We start from the raw sequence: 16,004 nt of genomic DNA, 5'->3' as shown, positions 1-16,004 counted from the left end.
CATGATTTGGTTGGGTCTAATTGTGCTACTGGGTCTAATTGTGTTGCTGTCCTGGGGCTCTGTGGGGTTTGTTTGAGTTTGTGAACAGATATATCTATCTATATCTCTCTTCCTCTCTCTATCTATCTATATATATATCTCTCTCCCTCTCTATCTACATCTCTCTCTATCTATATCTCTGTCTCTCTCTCTATCTCTCCCTCTCTCTCTCTCTATATATATATATATACAGTGCCTTGCGAAAGTATTCGGCCCCCTTGAACTTTGCGACCTTTTGCCACATCGAGAGACTGACATTTTTTCCCATTCCTCCTTGCAAAACAGCTCGAGCTCAGTGAGGTTGGATGGAAAGCATTTGTGAACAGCAGTTTTCAGTTCTTTCCACAGATTCTCGATTGGATTCAGGTCTGGACTTTGACTTGGCCATTCTAACACCTGGATATGTTTATTTTTGAACCATTCCATTGTAGATTTTGCTTTATGTTTTGGATCATTGTCTTGTTGGAAGACAAATCTCCGTCCCAGTCTCAGGTCTTTTGCAGACTCCATCAGGTTTTCTTCCAGAATGGTCCTGTATTTGGCTCCATCCATCTTCCCATCAATTTTAACCATCTTCCCTGTCCCTGCTGAAGAAAAGCATGCCCAAACCATGATGCTGCCACCACCATGTTTGACAGTGGGGATGGTGTGTTCAGCTGTGTTGCTTTTACGCCAAACATAACGTTTTGCATTGTTGCCAAAAAGTTCAATTTTGGTTTCATCTGACCAGAGCACCTTCTTCCACATGTTTGGTGTGTCTCCCAGGTGGTTGTGGCAAACTTTAAACAACACTTTTTATGGATATCATTAAGAAATGGCTTTCTTCTTGCCACTCTTCCATAAAGGCCAGATTTGTGCAATATACGACTGATTGTTGTCCTATGGACAGAGTCTCCCACCTCAGCTGTAGATCTCTGCAGGTCATCCAGAGTGATCATGGGCCTCTTGGCTGCATCTCTGATCAGTCTTCTCCTTGTATGAGCTGAATGTTTAGAGGGACGGCCAGGTCTTGGTAGATTTGCAGTGGTCTGATACTCCTTCCATTTCAATATTATCGCTTGCACAGTGCTCCTTGGGATGTTTAAAGCTTGGGAAATCTTTTTGTATCCAAATCCGGCTTTAAACTTCTTCACAACAGTATCTCGGACCTGCCTGGTGTGTTCCTTGTTCTTCATGATGCTCTCTGCGCTTTTAACGGACCTCTGAGACTATCACAGTGCAGGTGCATTTATACGGAGACTTGATTACACACAGGTGGATTGTATTTATCATCATTAGTCATTAGGTCAACATTGGATCATTCAGAGATCCTCACTGAACTTCTGGAGAGAGTTTGCTACACTGAAAGTAAAGGGGCTGAATAATTTTGCACGCCCAGTTTTCAGTTTTTGCTTTGTTAAAAAAGTTTTAAATATCCAATAAATGTCGTTCCACTTCATGATTGTGTCCCATTTGTTGTTGATTCTTCACAAAAAAAATACAGTTTTATATCTTTATGTTTGAAGCCTGAAATGTGGCAAAAGGTCGCTGTTCAAGGGGGCCGAATACTTTCGCAAGGCACTGTATATCTATATCTCTCCCTCTCTCTATATATCTCCCTCTCTCTCCCTCTATCTATATCTCTCCCTCTCTCTATATATATCTATATCTCTCCCTCTCTATATATCTCCCTCTCTCTCCCTCTATCTATATCTCTCAATCTCTCTATATATATCTATATCTCTCCCTCTCCATATACTGTATATATCTATATATCTCTCTCTCCCTCTCTCTCTCTCTCTCTCTCTCTCTCTCTCTCTCTCCCTCTAGCTATATATCTCTCTCTCTCCCTCTATCTTTATCTCTCCCTCTCTATATATATATCTTTATCTCTCCCTCTCTCTATATATATTGTTATCTCTCCCTCTCTCTATATATCTACATCTCTCCCTCTCTCTTTATATCTATATCTCTCCCTCTCTCCCTCTATCTATATCTCTCCCTCTCGCCCTCTATCTATATCTCTCGCCCTCTATCTATATATCCACCTCTCTCTCTATCTATATCTCTCCCTTTCTCTCTCTCTCTCTATATATATATATCCCTCTCTATATATATATATATATCCCTCTCTCTCTATCTATATCTCTCCCTCTCTCTCTCTCTCTCGCTATCTATATCTCTCCCTCTCTCTCTCTCTCCCAGCGACATGTTTTTTACCCTTCTCTCTAAGTTCTTTCTCTCCACACAACGGACAACAGACTCTCTCTCATTCGTCTGCAGCCTGTAGTAACCCTCCTAGCTAGATGTCGTTCCTCCATCTCTTCAACCGAAAGGTAATGTTATTCTCTCCTTTTCTCTGGGGATTTATCTTCCCTTACTGCCTTAACTTTCACATTATTTTCATACTTTTGAATTTTCATTACATTCCATCACTATCTTATCTCAAAGTCTTTACTTGGTTTATTATACATATTACACAGTAGTTGGTTGATTAATACACATGCTATTTGTGCAGTTAGGATGTTACAGTAATGATTGCTGTGGTTATTTTATTAATGATTGCTGTGGTTATGATGTCAATGATTGCTGTGGTTATTTTATTAATGATTGCTGTGGTTATTTTATTAATGATTGCTGTGGTTATTTTATTAATGATTGCTGTGGTTATTTTATTAATGATTGCTGTGGTTATTTTATTAATGATTGCTGTGGTTATTTTATTAATGATTGCTGTGGTTATGATGTTAATGATTGCTGTGGTTATGATGTTAATGATTGCTGTGGTTATGATGTTACAGTAATGATTGCTGTGGTTATGATGATAATGTTTGCTGTGGTTATGATGATAATGATTGCTGTGGTTATGATGATAATGTTTGCTGTGGTTATGATGATAATGTTTGCTGTGGTTATGATGATAATGATTGCTGTGGTTATGATGATAATGATTGCTGTGGTTATGATAATAATGATTGCTGTGGTTATGATGTTAATGATTGCTGTAGTTATGATGATAATGATGCTGTGGTTATGATGTTAATGATTGCTGTGGTTATGATGTTACAGTAATGATTGCTGTGGTTTTGATGTTAATGATTGCTGTGGTTGTAATGTTACTGTAATAATTAATGTGGTTGTGATGTTAATGATTGCTGTGGTTGTAATGTTACCGTAATAATTCATGTGGTTGTGGTGTTAACTGTGGTTGTGATGTTACCGTAATGATTAATGTGCTTGTGATGTTACTGTAATGATTAATGTGGTTGTGATGTTACCATAATGATTAATGTGCTTGTGATGTTACCGTAATGATTCATGTGCTTGTGATGTTACCGTAATGATTAATGTGGTTGTGATGTTACTGTAATGATTAATGTGCTTGTGATGTTACCGTAATGATTAATGTGGTTGTGATGTTACCGTAATGATTAATGTGGTTGTGATGTTTCAGTAATGATTGCTTTGGAGTTTGGAGTTTGACAACAGTTCCTGGCAGCAATACGTAGATTGGACATGTGTAGATGACACTGGATAAAGTCTGACATGTTTTCTCTCTAGATGGAACCTGCAGCAAGTAGATGAACCAGCCGGTTCAGCCAACAGCCCAGAGGGAGAGAGAATCCAGTGCTTGTTTGCGTCGGTGTGCTGTATATGTGTATATGTGTGTGTGTCTGCTGAGAGAAGAGAGGACTGCCTTCCAGTGTATGTGTGTCGAAGTGACAATGTTTCTTTGCTTGAGCGGGAGAGTGAGTGTGCGAGTTTCTTGCTCTGAATAGTAGGAGAACGGCAGCTCACTAGTGTGTGTTCATGTGAATGGATGCATGAGCGGATGCGAAGGAGAGTGTGTTTTTCCACAGTGTGTGTGTGTGTGTCCTCCTCTCTGAGTAGTAGTCGGAGGGCAACTCTCTCCCCCTGGCGGGTGTGTGTGTAGATGGCAGTGTGTGTGTGTTTTGCCCTGTCCTCCCTTCTCCTGCTCCTGAGCTGTGGTGTAGCGGGAGGATACCCCTTCAGAGCCCCCATAGACCTGGATGTCACCCCCAGGATCACTATGACTACCAGCGGTAAGCACACACACACACACACACACACACACACACACACACACACACACACACACACACACACACACACACACACACACACACACACACAATAGATATGTAGAGGGTGTCATGACGTTGGCCTGTTGGGGGAGGTTTATGACCCCCATAAATACCTTTCCCCTTTTCTCTCTCTCTACTTTATAGAGTTGACTCTTGTAAAGCCTTTGTAACATAGAGAGTCTGGTAACATCGAAAGGTGGGAAACGGAACCATATTTCGGTAATCCAACCAGTTGAAAATATGCGTTGGCACTTAATGAATATGATCTCAGATCAGTTGCTGTCTGAGACATTACCACTAATGGCAGGATGACATAAACTGTATCTTGGAAAGTTGACACATTCTAGTTATCAGATTCACATGGAATTGTTGTGCAATTTAAATGTTTAAATATGAAACTATTTGTGAAAAGATTAAATGTAATTTTAGCTTCTTAAATGAGAGAACGGTTTGTCATAGAGAAACTCTGCTCACTCAGAGACCCCGCCCAAGTGAACAGACATTGGTTGTAACTATGAAACACGCCCTTCTTTCACCACTATATAAACCAGTTGACGAAAATTCAACTTTCTGTTCCGAGGACGTGAGGACGACGGTCCTACGTTAAAAGGGCTCAAATAATAACCTAACGAAATTAGCATCGTGTTCAATGTGAAGGTGACGATCGACACGCAGAAAGGATGAATTTCAACTATACCAGCCAGAATATAGCACGAGCTTAAAAGTATGGCAACTTGGTATGAACTTTGAACTCTTATTCACTCCAGAAGTGATACCTCCTAACCGTTGAGTTAGAAGCAGCCGCTGTAAATTTGAGCGAGGAAAGGACGGACGACGTATCCCATCTAAGACACACAATGATACTACAATGTATCCAGTTTACCACCAGAGACATTCTTTAGAGGACAAGAGATCCCTGCTGGGCAACCCGGCCTTCCATCCACGACCAACCTATTGAAGCGCAGCTCAGAGTAAATATTCCTTGCAATTTCCTTTTCCAAATGGGTGGTCATTCAGAATGCATAAGACTCTGTATTTACAATAGCACAGCTTCTTCCTTTGTTACTCAGTCTTCCCGCTCTTTCATTCAAAACCCAACCCCCCTTTTCTTTGTGTAACCAGCCGTCATATCTATTCCGTCCGCTAGGGACGTTTTCCTTTATGACATCATTTGTAATCAATGTATCTCCCATTCTGTGTAAATGTAATTCTGTGTGATTATTTGGGTATTTAGTAAATAAATAATTAAACCCAATTTTGTATTGCTGATTCAACTTGTTAGCCAGGGTTCGTGAAGATAACCAAGAATTTACAACTTTCAGATGAGACTGAATAAAGTGACGATTAAATATTGACTGCTACTGATGTAAAAGACTACTAGGTCTTTAAGAGTTTAGTCGGAAGATAACAGCTCTATAAACACTCTTTCGTGGTGCCCCAACTTTCTAGTTAATTACATTTACATGATTAGCGTAATCAGGTAATATTAATTACAGAGAAAGGGTTTTATGGAATAGCATGTCATATCACTTAAGCCGGCATAGCCAAAGACACGACAAGGCCAGGAGAAAAGTATTGTTTTGGAAACCCTCTCCTCCCCATCCCTCTCCCTATTTCTCTCTCTCTCTCTTTCTGTCTCTCTGACTCGATAATCTGCTGTGCAAACGACTAACTCTGGGAGGCCATAATGTTTGAGCTTAAAAACAGAGCAGGAGAGAGGGAGACAGAGAAAAAGGACAGGTGTACTCTCACACCTGAGTGTGTGTGTGTGTGTGTGGGGGGGGGGGGGGGGGGGCCTCTCTCTCTCTTTGGAATGTCCCAGAGTGAATACAAATCTGCCTGTGGTTTTATGCAATCACATCTGGAAGAGCCTATTTGGTCAATGGTTCTCCTCTTCTCCCCCCTTCTCTCCTCTTCTCCTCCCTTCTCTCCTCTTCTCCTCCCTTCTCTCCTCTTCTCCTCCCTTCTCTACTCCTCTTCTCTTATCTCACTTATTCTAAATCAACCATTTATCTCTCCTCCTTCTTTCCATGTTCTTTTCCATGTCCTTTCTCATGTCTTTTCTCATTCCTCTCCTTTTCCTCCATTACTTGCTTGCCGCACCAATCCCTCCTCCCTATTACACTTGGCTCCCTCTCTCTTTCTTCCTTCAAGTCTTTATTCTCTCCTCCTTCTCTTTCTTAAGTCTGTATTTTTGTCCTGCCGTCACTGTGGCTTTTATCTGCACACTTTGACTAATCTCTTTCATCTAAACGTTACCATGGCAACACTCCAAGCCCACCACAGGGTGGTTAAAATACACACCTAACCTGAAAGGTAGACACAGCGAAATTATGTTGCCACGAGCAGCACTGCAGATATTGAGATGAGTGAGATGCAAGACTTTGCTCTCACACAGTCACACACAGTATCTGCACATGTGCACGGGTTCCCTTCACTTTGTTCACAGCGTGGAAGCCAGGGCACCAAAACGGGGGAGAAGTTGAGCCTCGCGCTTCAACCCTCTTAGTTGTAGCGGAAATTGACCCACTATGCTGTTTACTATCTGGATCTACATCATAGCCTATCGCTGAGTCTGATTGATGCTTTGGGAGATGGTGACTTCCACTGTAAACATTACGTAGTTTGAAAGATCCTGTGTGGCTCAGTTGGTAGAACATGGTGCTTGCAATGCCAGTGTTGTGGGTTCAACCCCCACGGGTGGCCAGTAAGAAAATACATGCCCTCACTACTGATAAATGAATAAATGTCACATGAAAGATACACAGAAAGAAGAGTGGAGAGGGGTAAGTAGACATTAACGTGTGTGAAGTTTTAGTTACATTCCTGGATCTCCAAAATGAAGATGTTGTACTGTGACACAAAACTCTTTTTAATGACTTTTGGCAAGTCGGTTAGGACATCTACTCTGTGCATGACTCAAGTAATTTTTCCAACAATTGTTTACAGACAGATAATTTCACTTAAAATTCACTGTATCACAATTCCAGTGGGTCAGAAGTTTACATACACTAAGTTGACTGTGCCATTAAACAGCTTAGAAAATTCCAGAAAATTATGTAATGCCTTTAGAAGCTTCTGGTAGGCTAATTGATATAATTTGAGTCAATAGGAGGTATACCTGTGGATGTATTTCAAAGCCAACCTCAAACTCAGTGACTGTTTGCTTGAAATCATGGGAAAATCAAAAGAAATCAGCCAATACCTCATAAAAAAATTGTAGACCTCCACAAGTCTCATTCATCCTTGGGAGCAATTTCCAAATGCCTGAAGGTACCACGTTCATCTGTACAAACAATAGTACGCAAGCATAAACACCATGGGACCATGCAGCCGTCATACCGCTCAGGAAGGAGACCCGTTCTGTCTCCTAGAGATGAACGTACTTTGGTGCGAAAGATGCAAATCAATCCCAGAACAACAGCAAAGGACCTTGTGAAGATGCTGGAGGAAACAGGTGCAAAAGCATCTATATCCAGAGTAAAACGAGTCCTATATCGACATAACCTGAAAGGCCGCTCAGCAAGGAAGAAGCCACTGCTCCAAAACCGCCATAAAAAAGCCAGACTACGGTTTGCAATTGCAAATTGCAATGGGGACAAAGATCGTACTTTTTGGAGAAGTGTCCTCTGGTCTGATGAAACAAAAATATAACTGTTTGGCTGTAATGACCATCGTTATGTTTGGAGGAAAAAGGGGGAGGCTTGCAAGCCGAAGAACACCATCCTAACCATGAAGCACAGAGGTGGCAGCATCATGTTGTGGGGGTGCTTTGCTGCAGGAGGGACTGGTGCACTTCACAAAATAGATGGCATCACGAGTGAGGAAATTATGTGGATATATTGAAGCAACATCTCAAGACATCAGTCAGGAAGTAAAAGCTTGGTCGCAAATGGGTTTTCCAAATGGACAAAGATCCCAAGCATACTTCCTAAGTTGTGGCAAAATGGCTTAAGTACAACAAAGTCAAGCTATTGGAGTGGCCATCACAAAGCCCTGACTTCAATCCTATCAGAAATTTGTGGGCAGAACTGAAAAAGCGTGGGCGAGCAAGGAAGCCTACAAACCTGACTCAGTTACACCAGCTCTATCAGGAGGAATGGGCCAAAATTCATCCAACTTATTGTGGGAAGCTTGTGGAAGGCTAACCGAAACGTTTGACCCAAGTTAAACAATTTAAAGGCAATGCTACCAAATACTAATTGAGGGTATGTAAACTTCTAACCAACTGGGAATGTGATGAAAGAAACAAAGGCTGAAATAAATCATTTCACATTCTTAAAATAAAGTAGTGATCCTAACTGACCTAAGACAGGGCATTTTTACTAGGATTAAATGTCAGGAATTGTGAAAAACTGATTTTAAATGTATTTGGCTAAGGTGTATGTAAACTTCTGACTTCAACTGTTTCTGAAAACTGTGTTTTGAATTTCTGACCTGATCAGCTGAGGCCCCTTCAAAATATTTACTCAGTAAATAAAGTACACAGGATCTCTCCCTCTCTCATAAACACAAACACACTGTAATTAAAGGTGACAAACAGAATCGCTCATTAATGAGTTGAATAGCAGAGACGGTATGTGAGAATCCAGTATGTGTATTCCCAGTCAAGTTTAGCCGTAGCTGGTCAAACTAAGGTCAATGAATAATTCTCACCATGTACTGTCAGACTTTCAGGTCAACCCTAATGGGATTAAACCCCAGCCTGAGGCGGAGTTGAATCCTGACCGTTAGTATCCCCTGACCCCCCAGTGACCTCTGGATCCTCACTCTCCCTCTACCACGCTTGGATTGTATGTGTGAGGGAGAAAGGAAGGGTGATGTTGTCGTTCCTCTTAGGTGTGTTTGCGTTCATGTGTTCGCCTATTTGTGTGTTGGGTGTGTCGTAGTGAGATACAATGCTGGGATTACAGGCTTTGTCTCTGCAACACACTCATTGTCTCTGCAACACACTCATTGTCTCTGCAACACACTCATTGTCTCTGCAACACACTCATTGTCTCTGCAACACACTCATTGTCTCTGCAACACACTCATTGTCTCTGCAACACACTCATTGTCTCTGCTCCCAATGACAGGCACATTGTGTATACTGTGTGTGGGTGTGTGAGTGTGGGTTGTGCGTGGATGCACATGCATCAGTGTGTGTGAATGGCCTTGTCTTTCACAGTTGTGCTTGCAGAGGACATCTCACATGATTCCAGGGGAGAGAATAGAAAAGGCTGGTTATACAATCACCCAGAAGGAATGTAATATGGCCGCTGTCCTTTGTGTCTGATTATAGTTTTTCACAGTCGCTTTGGTGCATTTTTCACATCATCCCTAACATGTGCAAAATAATAAGTGCATTTCTCAGAACAATTTGTACAAACTGCAATATACAATAGACATGTTTCTAAAGCTAGTCAGTCACTAAAAATCCTTAGTACATATCTCAAAAGTAAATATTCATGCCAATGATCATGTCAGTTTCATCAGAATGAGTCAATGAGTCATTGAGTCATTGTTCACGAACAAGGTCGTCAACATGTTTAGGCATGTTGTCAATGTAACTGTGTACTTTGACAGTATTACCTGATGTAAACTTAGGCTACAGTTTGGATGACAGTTACTGTATTGAAAATGCACAAGGCTGCACTTCTATGGCATATATCAATTTCAACAGTACTATTTACATATTACTGTATGTGGGTTATTGATTGAAAGAGACTGGACAACCCAAGGGGCACAAAGGAGAAAAAACAAAATTAGAAAGAAACACAGGAAACCACCCCTAAGGCACAACTTTGCCCGCAGCACTGTTGTGCTGTCTCTACACATCCAGACGTTCCTGTCTGTCGGCCCACATATTCTCATTCACATCACACCGGATATTTTCCCTTCCAATGCAACATGGAAATAATATTTTGGAATGCCTTATCCATCCTCTGCAGGCGTCTACTGTGATGTCCTCACATGCTGCATCCATTGCAGCCAGCACGGTCATCTGTGTGTGTGGCTGACGATCGTACACCTTCCACCTCCATGCTGAAAGTAACTTCTCAATTGGGTTAAGGAATGGTGAATAAGGTGGGAGGAATTCTATGAGCATGGATAAAGATACAGTCAATCAGGTGAACACTGCCCGTGTCATCGGCGCACAATGATGTCATGCCTTCCTGGCTAAAATGGACTTTCCAGTGGATATAATGAATGCAGAATGATATAGCAAAGGCTGGCTACTTTTTAGAGTGTCTGAGGAATACATACAAATGTAATTTTTTTATATATGAAAACAAAAAAATTCACCCCTTTTTTCTCCCCAATTTCGTAGTATCCAATTGGTAGTAGTTACAGTCTTGTCTCATCACTGCAACTCCCGTACAGACTCGGGAGAGGCAAAGGTCGAGAGCCACGCATCCTCCGAAACACAACCCAACCAAGCCGCACTGCTTCTTGACACAATGCACATCCAACCCGGAAGCCAGCCGCACCAATGTGTCGGAGGGAACACCGTACACCTGGCAACCGTGTCAGCGTGCACTGCGCCCGGCCCGCCACAGGAGTCGCTAGTGAGCGATGAGACAAGGATATCCCCGCCGGCCAAACCCTCCCTAACCTGGACGATTTTCACAGATTTCTTTCTTTGCAAGATGAACGAGTGGAAATACAAAATTGATCATGCATACTATATGGACCTTTTAAGGATATGAAAATGATTTTATCAAACAAAACTGCACTACATTTTATCTCTGGGACCCTTAGGATGACAAATCAGAGCAAGATTTCAGAATGTAAGTAAAGTATTTACCTTCAGATGTGAATGTCTCAAACCTGTCGTGGTGATAAAAGTGTTTTGTGGTTGTGCACTATCCTCAAACATGAGCATGGTATGTTTTCGCTGTAATAGCTACTGTAAATTGGACAGTGCAGTTACATTAACAAGAATGTAAGCTTTCTGCCCATATAAGACACTTATATGTGAATTTGTGAATACCACATATTTTGTTGTTGTTGTTTAAAACATCGTTTTAGTCACATTATGCATATTGAGCAACAACTGTCCCGTGGACGGGACACCGATCCATAAGAAGTTTTAACAACAACTAAGAAGCTACTAGCTACTAGTACCTTCACAGAGGTGGAGGAATCAGACATTTCTTGTCCACGATTCTTCTCTCCAGGAATCAAGATTCGTATTTGTAAAGCGTCTCGGAATAGGAATATTGATCTTGGATCAGCTCCTCCTGTCCATGTTGTAAAAGGCAAAACTAATCCTAGATCAAATCAAATCCAAATTGTGAACAATAGGTGTAGACCATCAGTGAAATGCTTACCTACGGGCTCTTACCAACAATGCAGAGAGAAAGAAATTGAAAGAATAGAAAAATAATAACATGAGGAATAAATACACAATGAGTAACGATTACTTGGCTATATACAAGGGGTACCAGTATCGAGTCGATAGGTAATTGAGGTAGATATCTACATATAGGTAGGGATAAAGTGACTAGACAACAAGGATAGATAATAAACAGTAGCAGCAGCGAATGTGAAGAGTCTAAAGAGCTATTCCAAAAATGTTCAATCCAGATCGTCTGGGTAGCTACTGGTTAACGATTTAACTATCTATTTAGCAGTATTATGGCTTGGGGGTAGAAGCTGTTCAGGGTCCTGTTGGTTCCAGACTTGGTGCATCGGTAGCGCTTGCCGTGCCGTAGCAGAGAACAGTCTATGTCTTAGGTGGCTGGCTTTTACATTTGTTAGGGCCTTTGTCTGACACAGCCTGGTATCACAGCCTGCTATCACAGCCTGGTATCACAGCCTGGTATCACAGCCTGGTATCACAGCCTGGTATCACAGCCTGGTATCACAGCCTGGTATCACAGCCTAGTATCATAGCCTGGTATCACAGCCTGGTATCACAGCCTGGTATCACAGCCTGGTATCACAGCCTGGTATCAGCACTTCTCTGAGACACTTGATACATACGTCCCCAGATCTTGTTCTGTTTCAATGTGACTTTGTTTTATGGGAGTGGGGGCCGGGGCAGGCTGTGTATAGTCCCTTCAGACAGACGGCTTGACTCCCACAATGTACCAATATTCTAACATACACGTCTGTACTTAGACGTCAGTTTGGCATAAAGGAGAGGGCACTGCCTTATCCACTGGCTGCCCTAGCGTAAACATCCCCCGGACACAAAACAGTAGCTAGCTAGATGGAGATCACTGAGGTTATTTTTAATGAGTCCATTTCACAAGTGACTCGTTTGCTTCAACTGCCTTCACTAAAACCACTGCAAAGGTCTTGCCTGCTAACTTTGGTTTAGAATCATGACCTTCTGTCATGTCTGCCTACAGGCTATGGTAAGAGTTTTTCATGAGCACAATTCCTGCCTGCATTTTCATCTCCACATAGTCACACTGGTGATTTGTTGGGAGAGTTGTCTGTCTGAAAGAGGACCTTCACTGATTTTTTTTCTCCCCTTTTCAAAGTTACCAAGACAGTCCATCATGATTCCCAGACCCTAGTCACTGCTGTAGCCTACACCCTCAGAAAAAAAGTGCTATCTAGAACCTATAAAATGGTTCTTCGGCTGTCCCCATAGGAGACCCCTTCGAATAGCCCCTATTAGTTCCAGGTAGAGCCCTTTGGGTTTCATCTAGAACCCTTTCCACATAGGATTCTAACTGGAACTAAAAAGAGTTCTACCTGGAACCAAAAAGGTTTCTACTGAGGAAACAAAAAGGGTTCCCTAATACAACATGATGACTTTGATCACAGTTCCGGCCCTAAACATTGTATCAATACAGTAATGTAAATACTCTAGGGATGGTCACAGAGATTGACGGAGAACGTTGACTCCTGTATTAGAGACACAGATAGACTGACATGAGAATGTATTGTAGTGTACACTGATCACAATCCAGATGAATGTCTGAGGCACCCACATAATATTCTGTGGAGTTGACTGAGTTTTGAGGTTGAATTAGAAGTATAACAGGAAGGATTTTCATCTCATTGTATTATACATAGCCTTGGCGCCGAGATGGCTGCCACACTGGCCAGCTTGAATGGAAACGATTTCTGGCAGCCTGTCCTTTGTTCAATGGGTATTTATCCTCCTACAAATCTCAAAATATTTGTTTCATATTTCTATCTCTAAAATACTAAAGACATGTACGTAAAGTACATTTTGGGCACATTTCTCAAAGGAAATGTTATTTAGAATAAAAAATGTACAACATTTCAACAATTCCCTCTGGGCAAGTTTTGAGAATCTAAGGATCACCGCACATAAATTGAAGAAAATGAGTTGGCAAAAGTCTAACTTTGGGGAAATGGCATTTGAAGACAAGTACACTGAATTTAGACTACCACACACCAAACACCAAACCCTATTTAGACTTGATCACCATCATCTCTTCGAAGTAAGTTACTGCATACAGCTCTGGAAAACATTTAGACCACTGCAAAGTATCCGTTTCTCTGGTTTTACTAGAAGTATGTGTTTGGGTAAAATTACAATTTCGGTTTTATTCTATAAACTCCTGACAACATTTCTCCCAAATTACAAATAAAAAATGTGTCATTTAGAGCATTTATTTGCAGAAAATGACAACTGGTCAAAATAACAAAAGTGTTGTGCGAGACACTGTGGCTTGTAGGCCTCTCCAGGTCTTGCACCCACTGAGAAATTTGGCGGAGGATCAGTGATGATCTGGGGGTGCTTCAGTAAGGCAGGAATCAGACAGATTTGTCTTTGTGAAGGACGCATGAATCAAGCCACGTACAAGGTTGTCCTGGAAGACAATGTTCCCCAACTCTGAGGATTGGTTTTTCCAGCAGGACAATGCTCCATGCCACACAGCCAGGTCAATCAAGGTGTGGATGGAGGACCTAGAGGAGAACGAAACACCTATTTAGGCAAGGTGCTGGCTAGCGGAGTAGAACACTTAAAACAATAAAGGAGAGCTGTACACTCTAGGAGCTCAGATGCAATAATATTTATGTCCAACGTTTCCACAGACAAGCTGTCTTCATCAGGATGTAATGACAAACACTGCGAGATGACTCATCTCACCAGATCAAGACCCTGTCATGGCCAGCCCAATCTCCAGACCTGAACCCCATTGAAAACCTCTGGAATGTGATCAAGAGGAAGATGGATGGTCACAAGCCTGGTCACAAGCCTTGAATATTTGCTCCAGAAGGGGCATAAAGTCACCCAACATCAATGTGAAAGACTGGTGGAGAACAGGCCAAGACACATGAAAGCTGTGATTGAAAATCAGGGTTATTCCAACAAATATTGATTTCTGACCTCGTTTAAAAATGAATATGAACTTATTTTCTTCGCATTATTCGAGGTCTGACAATGCATCTTTTTTATTATTTTGACCAGTTGCATTTTCTGCAAAAAAATGCTCTAAATTATAATATTTTTATTTTGAATTTGGGAGAAACGTTGTCAGTAGTTTATAGAATAAAACAGAAATGTTCATTTTACCCAAACACATACCTATAAATAGTCAAACCAGAGAAACGGATCATTTTGCAGTGGTTTCTTCATTTCTTCCAGAGCTGTATAGTCCAGATTGTTACATTCTCTATGAAACAGGCTTTGAACTTATGGATGTACTCTACCAGTCAAAGATATTAGAACACCTACTCATTTCAGGATTTTTCTTTATTTTGACTGTTTTCCACATTGTAGAATAATCAAAGACATCAAAACTAGGAAATAACATGTATGGAATCATGTAGTAACCCAAAAAAGTGTTATAACAAATCCAAAAGGCTAATTACATTGCTGTTGCCCTAGGACACTCCTTCTGTATGTGGGTGTGTCTGTTGTACTGTACCTGTGATGGTTGAGTCATTGTTGCACTCGTCTTGTACAGCTGTCTTTCTGCAGTTTAGCTCTACACTAGGTTAGCAATAGAGGCCAGCACTAGGCTGTAAGTACATGTAGTGTAAAGTTCACATACACACTAGTGCCCCCCTCTGTGTTTGGTCATTACTATCTCACAGCCTCTCAACTGGAGAACTAATTAGAGCAGATACTAGGCTGCTGAGTCAGGTTCACACACACACAGAGAGAGAGAGAGAGAGTAGCAGTGTCAATGGGGTCAGGGTGTACATGTTAGAGGTCACTTTAATAAATTGTTCTTTCCTCCATCTCTCTCTCTCTCTCTCTCTCTCTCTCTCTCTCTCTGTCTCTCTCTCTCTCACACACCTTCACACACACTCTCCCTTCCTCTCCTCTCCCCTTCTATCTCCCTTTCCTCTCCTCTTCTCTCTCACACACTCTCTCACCTTCAATCGCTCTCTCTCTCACACCTTCACACACACACACACTCTCACACCTTCACACACACTCTCTCACATCTTCACACACACACACTCTCTGACACCTTCACACACACACACTCTCTCACACCTTCACACACACACACTCTCTCACACCTTCACACACTCTCTCTCCCTCTCTCCCTCTCTCCCATTCTCCCATTCTCTCATCTTCTCTCCCTCTCCCATTCTGTCTCTCTCCTTCTCTCTCCCTCTCCTCTCACCTTCTCTCTCTCTCTCACACCCTCTCTCACCCTCCCTCTCTTCTCCCCTTCTCTCATCCCTCTATCTCCCCCCAGGTCTGTTGGGCTGCAGGCGTTTCCAGTCCTCAGTAGTGAACTACAGTACTCTGCTACTAGAGGAGGACATGGGTCTTCTCTACGTGGGGGCCCGAGGGGCCGTGTTCGCTCTCAACGCCACAGACATCTCAGACAACACAGCTCGCACTGTAAGAGAGAGAGAGAGTGTGATATCAGGGAGCTGACAGTAGATAATTTAGGATCCTACCCCTCCCAGGTCTTTTACACTGAACACCTCTATTGCTAG

The 16,004-nt window shown here is 41.9% G+C and overlaps 1 protein-coding gene across 1 annotated transcript in view; it reads left to right on the top strand.

The window, feature by feature from the left end:
- The first annotated feature begins 2,193 nt into the window (after positions 1 to 2,193).
- Positions 2,194 to 16,004, top strand: part of LOC110532813 (semaphorin-4G) — a 39,408-nt gene continuing 25,597 nt past the window's right edge. Inside the window, exons 1-3 of the mRNA XM_036989962.1 lie at positions 2,194 to 2,354; positions 3,580 to 4,082; positions 15,758 to 15,906. Of these exons, the coding sequence (XP_036845857.1) occupies positions 3,953 to 4,082; positions 15,758 to 15,906 (279 nt within the window). The 5' untranslated portion in view covers positions 2,194 to 2,354; positions 3,580 to 3,952. The remainder of the gene's footprint in view (positions 2,355 to 3,579; positions 4,083 to 15,757; positions 15,907 to 16,004) is intronic.

The sequence above is a fragment of the Oncorhynchus mykiss genome, chromosome 1, assembly GCF_013265735.2.
Source record: "Oncorhynchus mykiss isolate Arlee chromosome 1, USDA_OmykA_1.1, whole genome shotgun sequence".
Taxonomy (NCBI): Eukaryota; Metazoa; Chordata; class Actinopteri; order Salmoniformes; family Salmonidae; genus Oncorhynchus; species Oncorhynchus mykiss.
Note: the sequence above shows the minus strand (reverse complement) of the source record. Positions and strands in the feature narration are given on the sequence as shown.